Below are 20,129 nucleotides of genomic sequence, written 5' to 3'. Positions count from 1 at the left end.
CACAGAACTTGAGAAGCTCCGGCATCACCGATCCCACGGGAAGCGGCGAGGGCCTCGCCTGCCAGCACCACCCCCTGCCTACCTCCCGCACCCTCCAGGCTCCCCTCAAGCTCCCCGCTGACACCAGCGGTGGGTGCCTCTCCAAAAGCAGCTTTCCCCCCCCCCAAACCACCGGGGTGCTAAGGCCACTGGAGTGGGAAGAGCGGAGCTCCTGGCAAGGGCTGGAGATGCCGATCCCCTCAGCCCTGCAGCAGCGGCTTGGGGCCACAGCTCTTCCCGCATACGGCAAGCGGCTAGAAAAATGGGCGGCCCACACCAAGCGCCTCTTCTTTTCTCGTGTTTCTTACCTACTGCTCTGATACTTTAACTCACTCAACTGCCTCGGTTCCTTTAAGCTTCCTGCTTTCAAACTCCACGCCAGCCATTTATCACCTTTCCCTTTTGAGTTTTCTTGCAGTAAGCAGCACTGAAAAGAAATATACAACCTTATTGTTTGCTTGTTTTCCAATACAGTGAATTTATTATATGTTGCAAAATCAGCATTCAGCTTTTTAGTGTACAAAAAAGGACACTAGCTCTTAAGAAAAGATTAGGAAAGCTGAAGACTATGCTGCCTTTAAATTGTAACATTTTGGCAAAGTGAAAAGCTCTTTTGTAAACTCCAACTCCATGGCTCAATATAGTTTTATCCACAGTACAATATTACAAAGTAAAACACAGTATCAATAAGTTAAGATCATACTTAATCACCTAGAACTGGTTTCTATTAACCCAAAAAGCACAAAATTTGCCTAGCTTCATAATCTCTAAAAAAAAAAAAAAAAAAAAAAAGGCAGATTCGACTACAATTCTTTAACACAGTCCAAAAGAAAAGTGAAGCAGAAATTTGTTGAATGCTAATTGGGTCTCACAGTTTGGATATTCATTAAATATTTTCAGTTTTTATATTCAAATTTTAGAAGTTCCAGAATATACATGTAAATGTACACAATACATCTTTGTATACAACTCTGTTTGCAAAAATATCTTATAGCAGATGTATAAAGATTGAGATCCATCTCTATCCCCCTCCCACCCCAAAGCAACAAAAAAACCCCATTCAAAATATTAAGGATCAGAAGGAGAAGTGTTTCCATGGAAGAATTTACTCATCCTGGGTCTGTAGCTGCTGCGTCTTCTGCCATCCGAGTTGTGGGCTCCTCACGCACCGCAGTCAGGGCCGAAGTCCCACCGAGCCCCGTGGCTCCGCACGCTGCCAGGCGGATGCTGGGAAGTTCAGCCTGGCCACCGAAACCACCGCACGTGTCACCACTGGCTGGTGATGCTGCTCATAGGTCTGGCACCGGCTGGGTTTTGCAGTGACAAATCTCACAGCAGGTCTGAGAGAGCGCGGCATCCCAGATCCCTCCGCACAGCCTCATGCCCCCTCCCAGAGCCCCGTGGCTCCAGTGAATCCACCGTGGTGCACAAATTCCCAGCGACGGGAGGGCTGCTGAGATCCGAGCATATGCGAGGCTTGAGCTCGGTCAGGCATCACCCACCAGCCATCACTTGCTGCTGAAGAAACTCATGCACCAGCCAGGTGGCAAGACCCCACCGAGCAGAGGGACAAAGTTTTTGGGACAAAAGCTCCTTGCCTTTGACTCTCAACATACTCTCCAGCTTTCCCTGATGAGCAGGAGTGCCAGAGACAGGCAGTGTTACACAAACAGGTCTGGCCACAAAAGCACCCGCTCCCTAACCTCCAGTCATCTTGGGAGAGAACAGATGGGACCAAAGCATTCCCCAAGCCCCGAGATGCTCATCGGGGCTTCCCTAGCGAGGCTCTCCAGAGTGCTCACCCTACGGACCACCGCGCTCCTTAGACACTGCACCTCTTCCCCCCTCCGCTGCTCAACTGGTTGGTTTTGCGGAGCAGTGGAAAAGCCGTGGCTGTCCGTGGCAGTCTGCGGAGCAGGGCCAGAGGGTCGCCAGACCAGCAATGCACAGCTCAGCTGCGGCCCTTCAGCCATCAGCTTTCGTTTGAAGAACGGGATGGCAAAGTCCTGGCGAGCGCTGGATGCAACACAGCGGGGAGAGAAACTCAGAACACTGGAAGCGACAAAGCAAAGCTGTGGCCCTGGCTGGATGATGCAGCAAAACCAATCTAGCCAGAATGGAATTTTAATTATTTTTTTTTTTTTTAAATACAGCAGATGGACCCACTTGTTTTGGGGCAGAAAAAACTCCTTGTGCAAGAACTGTTTCCCTCCTTAACTCTGCCATTCCGCTCCTTCAAAGGGTGAAAGACTCTTCAGTGCAACCTCCAGTGGAAGGAGACGCCACAGGAAAGTAATCCTTTACTTTGAGATAAACGGAAGCGGGAAGAAGTCAAATCACACAGGCTGGCAGGATTAAAAGGGGAGAGGGGAGAGAAAGAAATTGCAGAGTTAAAGGACACCTTTGTGCTTTTTGGAGTGTTTCTCACACCCTGGCCATACTCTAAAAATGTTCCCTTCAAGTCCAAAAGAAAAAAAAAAAAAAAAAGAAAAAATCCAGAAGAAAGACTGCACCAAGAAGCTGGCTAGATAAAGCACAACAGTGGAAGTGACCCGCATGGGAAAATGCTACCTTACTTCTCTCACGCTTGGGTGCCTGTTCTGAGAATGATTTTCTGCTGCTGCTTCTTTGGAAATACACAAAAAAAACCAGAAGAAAGCATCGCATTCCCCACCCCCCACCCTCCCCTCCCCCTTATGGGTCAGTACAGGTAATAAAATAACTTCTCTGGGTAACTATCCGATAAGCTTTAGTAATACTGCAGTTATAAGACAGGAAAGGTTCTGAAACACTTGGCCTAAAAGGAAAAGGGAGGCACAGTTTTAGAAAAAGATGCTTTTTTTTTTCTTTATACAAAAATAGACCATAGTCTCATTAGCAATTAATAAAATTGGCTGCCTTGGTATAAAATTATAAAAGTCAAAGACAGACAGGTCTCAATCTTCCCAGCATTGGTATGTGAAGGTTAATGCAGGCAGACTGGACTGCGCATGCTGGAGAGGCCACTGCAAAACGCTTACACCTGCTGCTTCCAAACGCACAAGCGGATAAAAAAAATTGGGTTTTCGGGTTTTTTGTTTTGTTGCTGTTGGTGGTGGTTTTTTTTGTTGGGTTTGGGGTTTTTTTTGTTTTTTGTTTTTGTTTTTTTTTTACATGAGGGATCCACCTCTGCACTGCACAAGGCACTCAGCGCAGATCCCTGGGCTGATCCCCTCCTACTGACACAACCACCTCAAGAGAGCACACACCAGAGATGACAAAAGCAGGAACAAACAACGAGAGCTCTGGGTACTTGGTGTATTTAACGCGGTGCCATGTAGAGCAGACAGCTTGCATATGAACAGTCGCAGGTGCCAGAGAAGGAGGTCACCTAGCAGCATTCCAGTTCCTCACCATTTGAAGGACAAGTAACCCAGTGGACCTGGGCCAGGGGTAATTACACTTCATGCCAAACTTTAATCCATGAAAACTACTGATTCTTAACCTTTGGGAGCTTCGTTCGCTTTAGGCAAGTTTTCCCTTAAGTGTCAAACGCTGGCTTCAAATAAGCAGATTTTTTTTTTTTTTTTTCATTTGTTACATTCCAACATTCAGAGAGGCTAAAACTCGAGAAGACCATGCCAGGCACTGGGCTCGCAACCCGGCTCAGACGTGGACATGATAGATTCAGCATCTTAGGTAATCCTCATATTCTTCAACCATGAGGAATTAATGCTCATCTCTGAAAGGAATCTAGTTGTATAGAAGGGAACGTAATGTCCAGGTGACTTTTTTTGCCCTACCCAGTCCAAATCAGTGCCAGCTAGAACTGCTGTTGGTCATACTCTGCTATCAGTTTTTTAATATGAGCCAGTTTGTTGTGGAGGTATTCGCAGCGGTTCTTCTCTTGGCTGTAATTTGGATTAGTCTGTAAAGAAAAATGAAAATGCAGTGATGGAAGGCAATTCTTCAGAACTTGGTGACACCTGTGCTGAACCCAGACGAGGCTATCACACCTCTGAGCATAAATACATATGATCAAGGAATGAAGCTCTTCTAGCTGGAGGAGTAGGTACCTGTTTAAAAACGGACCTACTCTGCTCAAACAAGGCAAAGAACAGAATCCCTTTCCATCAATACCCAGTTCCAGGAGCCTCATCACAGGGAAAGGAGCACACCTCGAGAGAGGCTCAGCCCAACATGGAGCAGCTGGGCCACACACATTCGCTTCCAGCAAGCATCACCTGCCCTTTGCCCCCACGTTAGCACTGAATTGTGCAAGCCTGGGAGCTTTAAAACAAAGATGAACTTGCAACACACACGGAATCTCGCCAAAAAGCTCCTAAATCCCTCAGGATGCCAGGGCTCAGAACCATATTCACAGTTTAAAGAAAAAAAAAACAACACCCAAACAAACCACGCCTGGTGTATAGATGCTTTACATATACGCACAGAGATGTAAAGTATTCTGCGTGCAGAATACACCAAACACACCAAAAAGCCATGCTGAGCCCCGCAGGGGACTGTGTACCCAAGTGATTCATACTAGAGACTGCGCTCACATCGTGCCCCGTCTATCAGCAGACCCCAAGACCTGGAGGATCCTGTTATCACTCAGCCCGTGCATCTGAAATACAAACTGTTCTTTCACTTGACAGGGTAAAGGCACTAATTCAACACATTATTCTTGTGCTAGCATGGCACTAACACAGCTGAATGCTCCCCAGGATCCAAGGAGCAGCCTCAACTCCCCCCAAACCCTTTCCGATCTGGGAAGGGACCACTTCTTGGACAAGCTCAAGCTGAACAAAGATCTGCCAGAATGCTTCAGCGACCAAGTGGTTCACTTGGCAAGCACCCATCTCTTTCAGTCACACTAGGGGCACCACCCAAAAGCCTTTTTTGTGGCCGACTATTGTTACTTACCTTTTTAATTTTCCGATATTCCTGTAAAATTTGATCATGGATGGTCTAGAAAGGAAAAGATAGCTTATTATTTTCTAAAGATCCAACAGCCCTGCAGCCTACTGCAGGAGGCAAGCACTTACTGATGGCTCACCGTAAACACCAACCAAAACTGACGCCCTCCACAACTTCCCCCATGAGATCCGATGGCTACAACCAACCTCATCGACTCCACAACTATGCTGGTGCTGACACCAGAAGCATTGGAAGGATCGGGCCCCATTCCCCAGCCATGAGAACTACCTGTAACCAGCACTCGGGCTGGCAGAATAATTGACATTTCCTCCAAAGCTCAGACTAATTTTTCCTCGAGATATAAAAACAGTGAGGAATCACTGAACTTCTCAAAGAGAGGGGAAGGATGTTTGGTGGAGGAAAATGTGCTTAGTACAGTAGGTGCTCTGTAAAAATCTGTTTGTTATACTCAATGAGACTTACTTTCTCAAGATAATGAATAGTTAAAGCTCTTTTAAAATCAGTTTGACAAGTCGAATAATGCTACATTATTAAGATCAAAGATTCCAGAGAAACAGATGACCCCGTACTAACTCCCCTTCCAGCCCTGATATGCTACCATATGTGCGAATATGAGTTTTCTGGCTGGGATACACTAATAGCTTCCAGCAGCTTTTGGCTAAAGACGCCAATTGTCTCACTGAGGCCTTTCCTTGTCAACAAGTACCATGATGTGTGCTCCAGCTTGAAAACGAAAGAACACAGAGCTGTTTTAAGAACAGCCTACAAAGCTGTCAGCTGTGTGCACGTTCTGCATCCCCCAGTTCTGGACTCTGGGCAGTACCTTTTTAACACCGACCCATCCCAAACAGCCCCACGTACAGAGCAACTAAAACAAGCTGTAGCATTGCCACTTGCAGAACAGGCTTTTCAAAAGATGTATTTCTGTTTCTACCTTGTACTCTTCAGAGCCCTGCAAAAGCTGCTTCAGCTTGGCATCTAACTGCGTAAACCGTCGAGTTATCCTCTCTATCCGGGCATGCAAGTCTCTGTACTCATTGTATTCTGCATTGAAGTCATTTTTGTAACTCTGACGCTGCTCCGAAGAGGAAATGGCTGCGTATTTTCTGCAGGGAGAAATTAATTGGTTTAGTAAGTCTTCTCTCCAGACAGCACAAATACTGCTATGCCAAAACCAGGGTAAGTCTTCCATCTGAAAACAGATACCGTCTCTTACGACTCGCATTATAGCACCACAGAGGTAACTATCAGGATATTATTGCCTTGACCTCTGCACACAACAAGCGAGCGTTTGCTCCCACAATTTCCTATCTATGCCAGATAGGGTGGAATATGCAGGTACAGCAAAGCCTGGGAGCAGCTGAGGGTGTAGGAGGACGTTCAGATAGCATGGCTACAGCTTTTCTAACTCCTGCTGTACCACAGAACATGGAGTTCTGCATCTGTGCCAGACATTGGAACAGCAGGAATACGATGCTTCCAGTGTTAAGAGTCTTTAAAGGAACACAAAAAGCATTCAGCTATCATTGCAAAATGCTCACAGTACAATTATGTGGCAAGCGCATGACAAGAAACCACGTTGAATAGACTGACTGTATTTCCACTACCTTCTGAAGACACCCAACGTGAATGGAAGGCAACACAAGAGCTCAAGTTTAACAGATGCACCTCTGAAAGTTACTCAGCTCAACCAAAAGCCATTAAACCTGACATATCGCAGAAAGCCCAGCAGCCTCTCTGATGGTAAAACTCATCTCTTTGCACGTGATGACTCTAATTTGCCACCTTACAAGCTAAGTTAAGTATCAAATTAAGGGGAAATTTTCACTCTAACCTAAATGCACTCTAGCCTTCCAAGACCTAACTCCTCGCTAGGGGCTGGTATAAATAAGTGCCTACACAAGACACACGCTACAATGACATAGGTTGTTCTCACCAGTACGAAACATGCCTCCATGATCAGAACAGTCAGATCGTACCAAAAGGCGAGACAACAGACCTTACGGGTCACAAACCTTACATTATTTCTTTGGAGACAGACCGAGGAGCTGTAATATCCCCCTATGGGGGGGGGGGAATCAGTACATCTGTTGCAGAGGGGGGAAAAAAAAACCCCACCAGCCATCCACATTCTTCTGAATGGTACTAGAAATGTCAACTCAAAGCAGTTGTATGGTTTATACTGCCCAGCAAACCAGTTTTGTAACCATACAAGAACCCTATATATCCTCCAGTCAACTCCAGTGATTGCTCCTGCAGAGCAGAGTGGATGCCGCCTCCTCCTCCTCCTCTTCCCTCCAAGTGATCACAGCACAGCCAAACCAGATCTGGTGGCATTAACAATCCAGGCTGAGATGTGCACAGAAAGTATCACCCACAGCTACACTTCTTCCCTATCACAGCTTTGTTCATAACAGGTTTGGTTTTATGCAGATTTCTGGCTTTACGCGCAAGGATTTTTGTGCTTCAGCAGAGAAGTATATTGTTTAATTAACCTCAAGGGGATCTGATTAAAAGTCAAGAGGTGAAACAACTCGCATCCTAACCCACGGGTTATCACCTCCCCATGAAGAATATTTCACTGGTTTATGTAGATGATCTTGGCTCTGAACTGGGGAAGAATGAGCTAACCTCTGAAAATCCTTTCTTGCCCTGTCTTCCAAAACATCAAAGCACATAATTTCCTTTCAAAGTTTCCAACTGTAACACGGAGATATTTAATCCTTTCCAAACCCCTTCAAGGTACACGATGTTTCTTGAAGTACTTCAATAGTCAGTTCATAAGAAGATAACCTTGAACTCCATGAGGAGGTAAGAACAGACCTGATACCAAGTTTAGTCTCAAGAACTATCTGCAAAGCTGGATTTACTCTTCCATTTGTTTGGGTTTTTTTTTTTTAAATCCACCTTACAGAGTTCTATCAAGTAACACAAAGTCCAACAAAAGTCCTCAGTACATTGTGATTTTTAGCTTGAAACATGATCCCAAAATGATGAAGCAACTGATAAATGTACTTACAACAAATAATCTGGCATTTCTGAAGTTGATGTTGGTACACTAGAATTATTGCATGTTCCATTTAAACCTGAAAAAAAAAGAGAACTTGTTTAGAGACATTCTTAAACTTTAAAGCTCTATGTAATTAAACCTCAGATTCATAAGCTTATTTGCAATATACAGTTTATCGAATTCTAAGGGATTTGTATTTTGCTTTGAACTGACAAAGAGAAAATCCACAATAAGGTGGTTGAAACTTCAAGGCTTCTCTAATATTTGTCTGTCAGCCAAACAATATCAACACAAGCCAATGCACTCATTGACAAAAAAAAAACTTAACTGGTTTATAAACACTGCCTGCAGGGCAGGGTAACACCGATAGCACCACTGCTAAGTGCAAAACAAATTTATGATGAGCAAAACAGAGCTGAGCAAGGTGCAAATTTTTTTCTCCCGCTTCCATACTATATAGATCGCTACTATTAATACTCCAGGTTCAGATTCCTACTATTAATATTCCAGACTCCTACAGGCTACACTGGAGAGGTTTATAAGGCATGCAGCTTTTTCCTCAAATAGCTCTCCTGCCCTGCAGACAAATCAAAGCGCTCTCCGCTCTGAGAAGTTGAAGAAACATGAATCAAGCAAGGCTCAGCAAAGAACGTTGAGGAGTTTAAGTGAAGGGACCAAAGACCTCAGGAAGAACGGGATTCTGGATCTCCATCCTCAACGTAAACCAAACTGTGTTATTAACATGTAGGAAGAAAGCAGCTGGATACAGGTTTGAAAAAAGGTATTTCTCAAACTGTGTCTTATACTGAAAGTCCTATCAAAAAGTCAACTGCACCCACGAGAAGGCAGCAAAATAAGAGGCAAGTGGAGAAGGCTGCAAAGGATTTAACTCAACTGCTTTGCAAAAGCATTTTTTCTTCCTTCCAAGTCTGTTACTCTGCCCAAGCAGTACCCTGACTGCACGATTTCCCCAGAAGCCTCATCCATCCCTACACTCCTACTTTAAAATTGTCACCCCAGACAAACTGTAGGGAGCATGAAACGCCCAATAGGTACCAGCATGTAAAAGCAATAACCCGATTGCATCTTTTGAAAAAAAAATAAAAAATATTGATGTTTCTCTGAATTTCCACAGTAAGATTTTCCTGAGCAGAACGGAAGAATGGCAGAGAAATCCAATGTCAAATTCCCAGTCTCAAATTCCTCCTGCAAACGTTTGCAGGCAGTTCTGCTTTTGTCCTTACCTGACCACCAGCGTGAAAGAGGCAGAACATGGGGAAGGAACATCATGGAGGAAAAAGGGAGAAAAGAAGGTTTTATTTTGCCTGTGAGTGCCATCTACTGACTGCTGAAAGGACCCCAAAGGTCCTCCCACGGCCTGGAACCACCCTCCCAGGAGAAACTCGCTTCCCTGCAGCCCCTGGCCCAAGGGGGACCGGGGGTAGGCTGTCAGCCATTTGCTGTGGCCAAAAGGAGCAGGATTAGGCCCACGCTATCCACATGAAGTAAGGAAAAGATCCCAACTGAGATGCGAGCCGGCTGTACGGGATCCAAGCAGCCACTGACCACATCCTGTTTATGATTACTCCCAAGTCCAGCTCGGATTCGTTACCTCGCATACATCAGCAGTGCAGCAGGAACAAAATTCAACTCCTACTAATTAACAAAAAGCCTATCATTAAACTGTGTTTAAAGCAAAGCAGAAGAGGTGGTAAAGGGTCAACAACTTCATGAAGAAAGAATTCAGGGTATTTTGGTATTTATAAGAAACACTGACAAAAATACACACACGTTCTCTCTCTGGATGTGTATCTACTCACTCCCATCCGAATTACAAGGCACAAGGGGAAGGGAAACAACGTTCACAGAAGAAAACACAGGACTGACACAAAAGTGAGATCAAAGTAGAGGTATCTAAATAGTGTGGTTCTGCAGTGCCAACAATGATCAGAACTATGGACAATCATTAAAAAAAAAAAATCACTGGTGAGCAATCAAAATGCAGGTACTACCAAGACCATGGGGAAGGTGAGAGCTAATACTGTATTAACCCCAATGCCCTACGAAGAAGCCGTCCCTTTCCAGAAATTCAGCAAATTAGTTTCCATTTCAAGCTACTGTCCTTTTTGAGCCCAAACTGGATGACTTCCATGCACCAAGCATGAAGAGGAACTTTGAAAGCAGTAACAGGGCAAAGGAAAACAAGATGGATGCAAAAAGAAATTTAACAACGGATCAGGACTGCAATATTCCGAGAGGCTGCAGGGCAAGTCCCAGCGCTCTGGGGAGCTGTAACAAAACCTCACGAAAGAGCAGAAGACACCAAAGCAGCAGGCAAGGGAATGGATCGGATTAGACAACAAATATTCTCTGCTCTAAGAGCACACAGAACTGACTTAGAAATATGCTGGTTCAACAGAAAACATTTTCATTGCACCTCAACAGGCAACAGATTCACCGTTGTGTTAGTCCTCGAAGAAAGAAATTCAGAGAAATAGTGGGATACAACAAGGAAGCTCTTTCAGCCTGAGAGAGCTGGTTGTACACTACTTCAACAACATTTATCACAAGACTTATCTATCATTTCTTTTGTATGCAATATTAAAAGCTTTTGTGACTAACTTCTCATTACAAAGTTAAAAATCAAGACAGCAGTCCTCACAATACCAAACACAAGCAGAAGAGCCATAAGTAATCAAGCAGCACTGCTTTTTTCCAACAGATCTTGATGTCTGCCTTTCATCCCCATATATTAATACAGCTTTTAATTTAACAAGGAGAAACATGACACGGTCTGAGGCAGTTCCAAACAGCATGAAAGGTTAAACAGGAAAAACCTGATATCCTCTTTTGAGAGGAAGCGCATTTGTTGATTTGTAGGTAGGGACAGCGATATTATTTCGTTAACCACGCAGCCTCTGCAAGTGGACAGACAACCTCTTTCCTCAACCAGATTTAGAGCAGAAATCATACAGAGCCGGTAACAGGATTATCTTAGCACGAGTCATACAGGAGGACCTCTCAGACTGTACATACCTGTGACCTGTTCTTGGGGAACACTAACTAAGTCAGCGTTTTTTATTACTTCACAGTCCTGCTTCTCCTCTTTGCATTTCTCTTCACTTTTCTTCTCCTTTCTCTCCTTTTCCTTGTCTTTGTGCTTTTTGGATTTTTTCTTGGTTTTTACATACGAGCTGCAATTGTGCTTGCTCGTTTGGGGACAGTCTGTTGACAAAGGATGAGTCAATCTGTCAGCCGTCTCCGGGTTCTCACAGTCTCTGCCGTTGTGAGTCAGGTCATTGCTGACATCCGAAAGGGGATCGTGAGGTCTCGGCAGCTCCAGCACCGGGAGGCTGGAGCTGGAGCTCACTGACTCCGGGAGAGCCGGCGGTAGGGCTGGGGCAGCAGTGTCCTTCCCGTTGGAGGAATTCAGTTTCCCATTGAAAGTGGGCTGAGTTCTGTGAGCCAAATGCGAAATCCTGGGCTTTTTGTTGGCCAGGGGATCGATAAACTCCAGAGGCTGGGATCGTTTCTGGGGAGAAAAAAAAAAAAAGGAAGATAAAAAAATCCCGAAGTCTTGAGACCAGAATTTTGGATGCTGTTGCCACTAGGTGGTGGTGCGATACCAGGGAACGAGCGAGTACACCACCCCCCCACCCCCCCCACCCCCCGAGAAAGCTCCACTATCAGCCAGCTGCCAGCAAGTATCCCAGCTCAGATGCTGGTCCTGGACACAGGCCTCAGGACCAGCCCATCCTGCAGGAGCTGGTCCATCCCAAGCCGCTTCCCGACAACCTCGACAGCTGCTCTGGAGCCCACAGCTCGGTGTGAGAGCTTACAGAAACTCACGATCACATCAGCAATTATTAGATCTCCAGCACTATCACACCCAGTCCATGCAACCCAGCCTGCTCCCACGACGTGAAACCTCGTCCTTCACCCTCCCCCTGTCCCAGCCACTTAGCAGAGACCAGAAACGGCCATAAAAACATCTGCCCTTCTGGTCGTGGCATGACATTTAGAGCACCCCAAAATCCCTGCGAAGGAAAGATGCGTTCAGACCTCTGGAGCAGGGAGGGATTTACAAGTTCTGCATTTTATTCCCAAATGATTTTACCAACTCTGTGGTCACCAAACCTCACCCTTGCAATACCACTCCTTCCTCTTCTCAAGAAAGAGGCATTTCCCAGAAGAGGCGAGAAAGCGCCAGCTGTTAAGTTCTCAGAATTTAAGGCAAAAAGAGGACGTCTGCAGTAGTTTTAAAAGCCACGTCACACGGGCCAACATGACCCGAGTATCCCTTTTGTAAATCAGGAGCCCAGAGAGAGAAGCGGTTCCCAGCTGTCCCCATCAGCTCTACCTGGACTGTCACAGGCAGGGCTCGGAGCAGCTCTGTGTGCCCACACCTCCTAGTAAGCAGTTGCCTACAGACTGTGGGTTAGTCTGGGGAAGCTGCACCGTGGAAGAACCCATCTGTCAGTCAGCAGAAAGAAGAGCTCAGTGCAGAGACAGAAATACAGCTGTTGGGCACAGTCCAGCCTGAGCCATCCAAAATTACCTTGAACAGCCCATCAGTGCAGTGGTGTGTGCCTGCCCGGCAGCACAGGGCTGCAGAAACTCTGAGGAAAGATTATTTAGTGCTCAGAGGAAAACAAGCAATCGTTCTGGTTATTTCTTTTGGATATTTTATTGTTTTCTTTATGTCTCAGGCAGGACTGTTGTGCGTTTGCAAATGGAAATTTTGTTCTGTCACCGACGTGCAGCTGGATGCATGGCTGCTTTGTCAGGGAGCCACTAATTTGCTCCTTTCCCCCCTCAGTTATTATTTCTCTTTGCTAACTCCAGAGGTCTCAAGGACACTGCTCAGTGGTAGGAATCCTTTCCGCCTGTCAAGGTAATTAGGAAGAGGAGCTGCTCATACACCACAGAGCTCAAGGGGCAAGGACAGCATGTCAAACCGGCTTTGCAACATCACTGCCTGCCTTCCCAGCAGCACACAAGCAGTGTCCATCTCCCAAAAGGAGGGGCCATTCACTGGGACTACATGCCTCCAAACAACTGCCATCTTTTCCCATCCCTTCTCTAAAGCCAACGAATCCCAGCTTCACCTCTTTGGTTACAAGGTGGCAGATGCAATGAGATGCATACTCTACCATGCTTCCTCAGAATTACCAGATCTTCTCCCCCCCCCCCCCCCCCTTTCTTTTTCACCTTCATTCCACAACTGAACTTTCCCAAAATATTTTGCATTCCAGACTACAGAATCCCAGTCCTCTGCTGGGACTGCAACCATTAGCAGGCATGCCTTCTCTAAATAGAAACTACAGCTACAGAGTATCAAAAATAATGACAGCTTACAATAAAAAGCTGTCTGTGGCTTGCTGTCTGACACAAGCCATGTTAGGAGCACTGCTACAAAACACTTAAGATTCCATGTTCAGTTGCCTCTGTTTCACTAGCCTTTTGTAGATCCAAACCAATCAACCACCCAATGAAAATTTGGAATGGGTCATCTCAAGAGATCAGAAACATCCCCTACAGACCTTCGCATCTTTCCAAATATGTACAGCCAGAAGCAAGATGATTTTTCAACCTATGTTTTTTCAGAATCAGGTTAAGAAAAACCTCAAGACCAGCCTCTGAACAGCGTCGTGTCTTTCCAAGCAAACGAAGGGGACCGTTCTTTATTCACCAGCAACATGCCCACAGCAGAGCAGAAGAGGATTTGGGATTAGCTACCTGGCAAACAAGTTGCACAGTTCTTGTTCTCAATAAAGACTTGCCTCCCTCTCGCTGCCAGAAAGCACGTAATTTCTTTACCTGTTAATATTCTTTGCCACTAATCCTCAGTGTGTCTGTCCAGACAAGTAGGCATTACACATTCCGTTGGCAGGAGGAGAATAAATACTCTACTTGTCTGGGCTGACCCACAGTGGAGAAGAGAAGCCGGCATTTCACAATGCTAGCAAGAAATGCCTGTGCTAAGAGAAGAGTGAGGACAGACTCTGCTTCACACACTAGCAAACACAGCTCCTTCGCAGTTCATTATTACAGAAGTCAAAATGTACTCTTCACAGCTCCATGCACTGGCATCTCAACAAATCAGAGAGCAGACCAACCTGCCCCTGATCTGTCACAGCAATTAGGTTGCAAAAGGTCAAGGTTTTTAATAACTCAACCATGTTTGGGAGCTACTTATTACTGCTTCGTTCCAGTCAATTATTAGTAATGAGTAAAACACAAGCTCATTCTCCCAGGAACTCCAAGAGGGATGTAGGCACTGTGAAAAAAAATTTAGCCCTTAAAACTAAACCTAAGACACACTGTCAAAGATCCTCCCCATAGGCCGTCACTGAACCACATCCAGAGGAGAAACAGATGCTGAGGAAACCCAGAATTAGACTAACTTAATAAAGCAGAAATAAAACCCAACAACTTATTAACCTAAGAGCCTCCAGCAGCAGGTGATTACAGTGTGCAGACAGGCTGAACAGCTCAGCCCGGACCTACGTCCAGCAACCAACTCCATCAAAAGCAGATGGAGCCAAGTGCTGGCTCTGTGCTAGCCAGACCCAACACCCTTGGAGAGGGATAACCTACCTGAGGAGGAGAGCTGGAGTTCACATTGTCTTTTGGTGGACTCAGGGAAGGCGCTTCTCCTTGAAAACCACTACTGTTCTGCGGCTGACAGAGTTTCCTGAAAGACAGAATTCAGGGCTGTTCAAATCCCATGCTTGACAAGCCAACAGATGGCATTTCAGATCTTCCTGCAGAGCAAAGAGCCTTTTTGTGGGCTCAAGTTCTGGCTGCTTGAAGATTCCATGCAAGTAGAAACTGTAAGTGTCTGAATGAGCTATCTCAGACAAAGATCTAGGAAGAAGAAACTACTACAGGAAAATACCAATCAACAACACGTGGCAATCGCTGATCTCTCTCCTGCTTTCCCATGGTTTTTGTAATTCTGCAAATGGAGGTAACACCTTGGACCAACACTGCCGCTGGTGTGACCAGGAGGGAGGAGGCAGACACAAGAGAAGATTCCCTACTGAGGATGGAACTTATTTTCCGACAGTTTTACCTCTTTCCTCTTGAGCTGGTGACACAAGCATTACAACAAATGAATTACAACCTTAGAAGAGTGATCCATATAGAGATTAGCAATAAAACTGGCATTGAACTTCAGAGTGTATAGGATATATGTATATTCTTGCTACCGATTGCAATACAGCTCAATAAGATATTAATTTTGCTGAGTTTGCCTCGCCCAGTAAAAATTGACTTAACAAGATAATTCAGAAAGGCAGCACACTGAAAAGGGACCGAAACTCAAGTTCAGATGTTGATGAGTAAGTTCTCCCACTCATTAGCACCATTAAAACAACTTTTTACAGTAACAACAGTCGTCTTTCAGAAGCAAGCCCCTCTGGGTCCAGGAAAAGCAGGATTATAACAGGAACTGTTACCGTATTATTGGTCCACTAGGATTTACATTTAGGGCTTCACAAGTTGCATCATGCAAAATAGTGCTACTCTGATCTGTATTTGCCCCATTCAACAAACAACAGAAACCTCTTGTAGCAAAAAAAAACCCCTACAATGCAAATCATTCTAATCACGTAAGTGCGTTAATTCACATTCATGCTGGGTATCTCCACTCCCCACTGCCCAAGGGGCTCTCTAGATCTCGGAGTAAAGTTTCACACCACACCAGCTTTGCCCTACTCTTCTGACACCAGCCAGATTGCACGTATATTAATCACCCAGGAAAAACTACTGTTGCATCAAGTTGCAGCTGTCAAGCTGAAAAAAAAAATTCAGGGTTAAAGGTTTTAATAAACTAGCTCTGCAGTCATTTTGTCACCAGCTGTACAGCTTAAATAACCAACATCTAAATTCTTCCACAAGAGACTATAATCTCTTTTAAAGCACACATTTTTCAAACATTGGGAAGATTATTTCAGAGATAGAGCCCGTGACATTACAAGATTTTCTTTTAACCTGAGCTCGAACCTTCAGCCATATTGCAGCAACATCTAGATGTCTGCAGCTTCCCTGCTGTCCTGGCTTCAGTTGCTGCTTTGTTTAATTTTATTTAGAACAATCTCAACAGCCACGTATCAACTCAAGAAAAGTACTCAGAAACTGTGAAAACAGGAAGGGAACAGTGATATTCCATAAACACAGCAGGGAAAGTGGCTTTTGGATGCTGTTTGACTAGCCTGAGCAACCTTGTCACATCTCCTAACATGTTAATTATGGATTTAAAAAAAGTGAATGAAAGATGACTACTTTCAGTCCAGCGACTCTTGTAACAGCAGAAAACCATTTCACCCCAATGGTGAAAGAAGGATAGAAAACACAAACAACACGAGGAAAAATGAGTCAAGACTAACACGAGCAGTTAGATATAGTTTTAATATTTGCAGATGTGCTAATTATTGCAGTCTTCGAACCACTGAGTGGCAAGCGGACCTGAAAACCGAGAGGGCATTTAACAATAGGCTGGATCCAGGCAACCACACAGACCACCACAGCCACTATGTGAAGTCCTGCGTCTGCTGCCTGTGCCTTTTTTGTGAATGTTTTTCTACTGTCTTCAACCCTACATGTTTTTTCCATTTTGTAGCCTCATTACCTGCACTGGCTGAGCGGGTCTTTGTTTGTACAGTTGAATACATCCTTTCCAAGGTCTATTTTTAGACCTTTGCATAACTGAATGCCACAATTCTAGAAAAAGCAGTAAATGTTGCTTTCTACAGGGAGAAGTTAACTCTTTTTGAAAGCCATCAAGATTGCATGGCAGTTGTATTTTTCCTTTTAATTACAACTCAACATCATGGCCATTTAAACGAGCTTGATTTTTCTTTAGCACGCCAAGGCACTTTAAGTGCAAGTTTCTGTTGGTTTAACAAAGTCTCATCTCCAAGCCCACTGTGCTTTCAAATCATGGAAACTGTTCAAACCGAGCATGCGCTGCTCGATCTAAACCAAAAGTGCAATAAAACAGCTCTCAGGACCAAGTCAAGTAAAATCTCTACCTACATTACAAAATCTGTACCAAGTCAGTACAAACACACTGAAAACCCAGAGAGGGAAATATAAACACTCAGAGCAGAATTCTCCTTCAGAAACCTGGGAGATACGTTCTCTTTCCCTGCTGCCTGCCAGCCAAAAGCTTCCAAGCTTGGAGGCTTCACCTAAGGAAATATATCCATAGAGGAAAAAAGTCTTTAGCAAACAAAAGAGACCAAGCTATCATCTCGACTCACTCTGTTAAGGGCTATTTTCATGAGGGACCATAAGAACAGGTATCCCTTGGACAGCGAGGATTAAATGGACACATTTGCCATAACCCGCTCACCTCCCAGGATTTGAAACCACCTTGTTAACTCTGTTAACTTTTAAGTGTAATAGTTTCTCTTCCCCATCCTTTTTGCTTTTAGTATAATGATTTAAATCATTATACTAAAATATAATGATCACACCAGGATGACATGAAGAGTGCATCCCCTTCGATATTCAACTTTACTCAACTTCTACAGCTGTCTAGATGACAAACAGATTTACTTTTGTTAAAAAAAAAAAAAAAAAAGTCAAACACTCAACTTACCATAGTCCTAGTGACTTCGGTTACCCTGATTTATACCAACTGACCTGGCCCAGTACTTTCAAGCTCCAGATGATATTACAAAGTTGGAATAATTACCGAACAAGTATCCTCTTCAGCAACTGCTGATCTCCTTCAGAGTAGCCAGGCCAGTCCTTCTGCACTTCTTTGTATACACAATCTTTCAGTGTGAAAGTGCTGTCCTTGGCACTCAGATTTGCCACCTGAAACAAAAGTAATTTGCAAAAAACCATCAGTTTAATTCTCACTTGTTCTAATGAAAGAGATCTAAGACAACAGGCAAAATCTCAGCAGACTTTAAGGGCAGTTAATAGTGTCAGAGAACAAGGAGAGACTTTATACTTCATTTCCTGATTATTTAATCAAACTGCACCTTTCCTTCTGCCCTGTCATCGCAATAATTTATAATGAGTTTCCAAAGCATATGCAGTTTACTGGGAAAAAGTCATATCTAAACAGATTATTAAGCTTGGGTAGTCTGGAATGGTACAATGTAAGTTTATGGAAATACACCCTAATGGAAACAGGCGGTTCACTTATCACACCTGTCCAATTAGAATGGTGCAGTTTATTAGCTGACAGAGGAACTCTTGCGGTGATAGCTTAGTTAACAATTGCCAGAAGATAATTTTTCACTAACAAGCCAGGAGCCCAGGCAACAGAAAGCTACCTTCCCAAGGAGCAGCCAGGAGAATGAATGCCTTGCAGATATATAAGGCATCAGGGAGCTTGCAGACCACACCATGCGGTTCAGTGCATTAGGATCATATGCTGGATTTCATCAAAAACTTTTCCAAGGCATACTTCAGGGCAAGAACAAAACCTGTGATTACCAGCTTATAACCCAGGGGTTTACAATAAAGCACTGCACCTAAATCATGTCCTGCAGTTAGCTCGGTACACTTGCACCAGAAGCTTTCTGACATTTTATTTAATTCTGCCGTGTAGTTTCCCCACAAAACTCCACATGGTGCCTACACGGATAGGAAACACTGCTGGAACCAGCAGAATTGTATTAGAATGGAAACAACTTGTTAAGAGTTATCCCACTTTAATCAGTCTTTCCACTGCTTGACTGAAAATTTAACTTCTTGCTGCTGGTTACACATCTGAAAAATACAATATTAGCACAAATAAAAAAGCCCCGATTAAGAAATGTTCGATAAGACTGTATCTGTGAAGAGCTTAGGTGATGTGTAGAACACTGCAAGTTCAGAAAGGAAAAAAAGCCAAGAATTTGTTTTTATAAAAGAGAAGCGCGGGTGCCAAATGCTATGCCCACAGCCAGGCTGAGCAACTGGCAAAGCCAGCCACTGTGTCCCAAACTCACTGCTTTAGCCGCTCAGTTTGAAAACTGTTACACTTGGAACTTGAAAATGCTTTTATTCAGTCAGTGGAAGATACTGTGCATCTGTTAAAGGATTAGTGTTCTCCATTGCTCACCCCATGCAGGAGATGGTTGTGCTTATGAATTTTTATTATCCACACAGCAGTAAGACAGCCTCAGAAAAGCAAGTGAAGGAGTGGAAAGTCTTGAACTAACTGAAGATGCTGTTAATTCCCCTGCATTTGCTTTAGAGTGACTATGACCTAATATTAAACCCCTATGAATTTAAAAGCAAAAAGCTGCAGAACTAATACAGCAAAGCTCTCCTGATAAGCAAAAAATAGAAAGCACAGTTATCAGTTTACATGACAAACACTTTGTTTTTCCTTTCAGTTCTGTCAGCTTTCCAAAATCCTGAGCCAAAATACAAGAAGAATTTGAGCTGTGTTTTACATTTAGAGATCCCAATAAACATGCCCAAGAGACAAAAGCAAAGCCAGGTTCTTTTCCAAAAACTCTTCGAGAATCTCTCTGGTTACTGCACCTCCCTGCTGCGGGAGACATGCTGCTCGGCAAGGCTTGTAGCCCAAGCAGAAGAATTTTCTCTGCACAGAGGCTGAGAGCTGCTACCTCCTTGTTTTGCTAGTGTGGGACTCCACAAGCTCCACCCCAGGCCTCCCAAAAATAGAAACCTTGCAAAATGAGGCAAAAAGGCCAGCAGGAACACAGAGTCCTCCGAGAGATGCAAGAGTACAATGAAACCCACACCTAGACGTATTTAGACATGTAGCTTTAACGCAGCCTGTAATTTTTAGCTTATCTGTGTCTGCTTGTGGATGGGAGCCCTGGTAGCGCTGAAAGGAGATTAAGTTTACGAGCAATACATTTACAGCCAAATCACCATTTAGCCCAATCGGGCTGACACTGTGGACACTGCCAAACACACCGCTTGCCTGCTAGGGGTTTGGGAGAGCATCAATAAAAGGTGACTATCAGAAACAGGATTTCTAGTATTGATACACATTTATAGCATTTGAAAGGATGCTCAAAAGAATTCTAGCACTGCTGGAAAACTAAGGGCTACAGGATTAAAATCCAGGGAAAGAGCAAGTTGTGCCAGCAATAACTCTATTTTCAATATGATCTGTCCCATGCCCTTGGGCAAACTAACTCCTTGCTTCTCATTCTTTTCAGCTATGGAAAGG

General features: G+C 44.3%; 1 protein-coding gene across 1 annotated transcript in view; it reads right to left on the bottom strand.

Moving 5' to 3' along the window:
- Window positions 1-2,167: 2,167 nt before the first annotated feature.
- ELL (elongation factor for RNA polymerase II) overlaps window positions 2,168-20,129 on the bottom strand; it is a 54,695-nt gene continuing 36,733 nt past the window's right edge. The window contains exons 6-12 of the mRNA XM_055707854.1: window positions 17,676-17,800; window positions 14,570-14,666; window positions 11,006-11,501; window positions 7,979-8,045; window positions 5,894-6,065; window positions 4,945-4,989; window positions 2,168-3,946 (exon numbers count right to left, since the gene is read on the bottom strand). Coding sequence (XP_055563829.1) covers window positions 3,842-3,946; window positions 4,945-4,989; window positions 5,894-6,065; window positions 7,979-8,045; window positions 11,006-11,501; window positions 14,570-14,666; window positions 17,676-17,800 — 1,107 coding nt within the window. The 3' untranslated portion in view covers window positions 2,168-3,841. The remainder of the gene's footprint in view (window positions 3,947-4,944; window positions 4,990-5,893; window positions 6,066-7,978; window positions 8,046-11,005; window positions 11,502-14,569; window positions 14,667-17,675; window positions 17,801-20,129) is intronic.

Source organism: Falco cherrug, chromosome 4 (assembly GCF_023634085.1).
Source record: "Falco cherrug isolate bFalChe1 chromosome 4, bFalChe1.pri, whole genome shotgun sequence".
Lineage (NCBI taxonomy): Eukaryota > Metazoa > Chordata > Aves > Falconiformes > Falconidae > Falco > Falco cherrug.
This window is presented reverse-complemented; position numbering and strand designations above follow the sequence as displayed.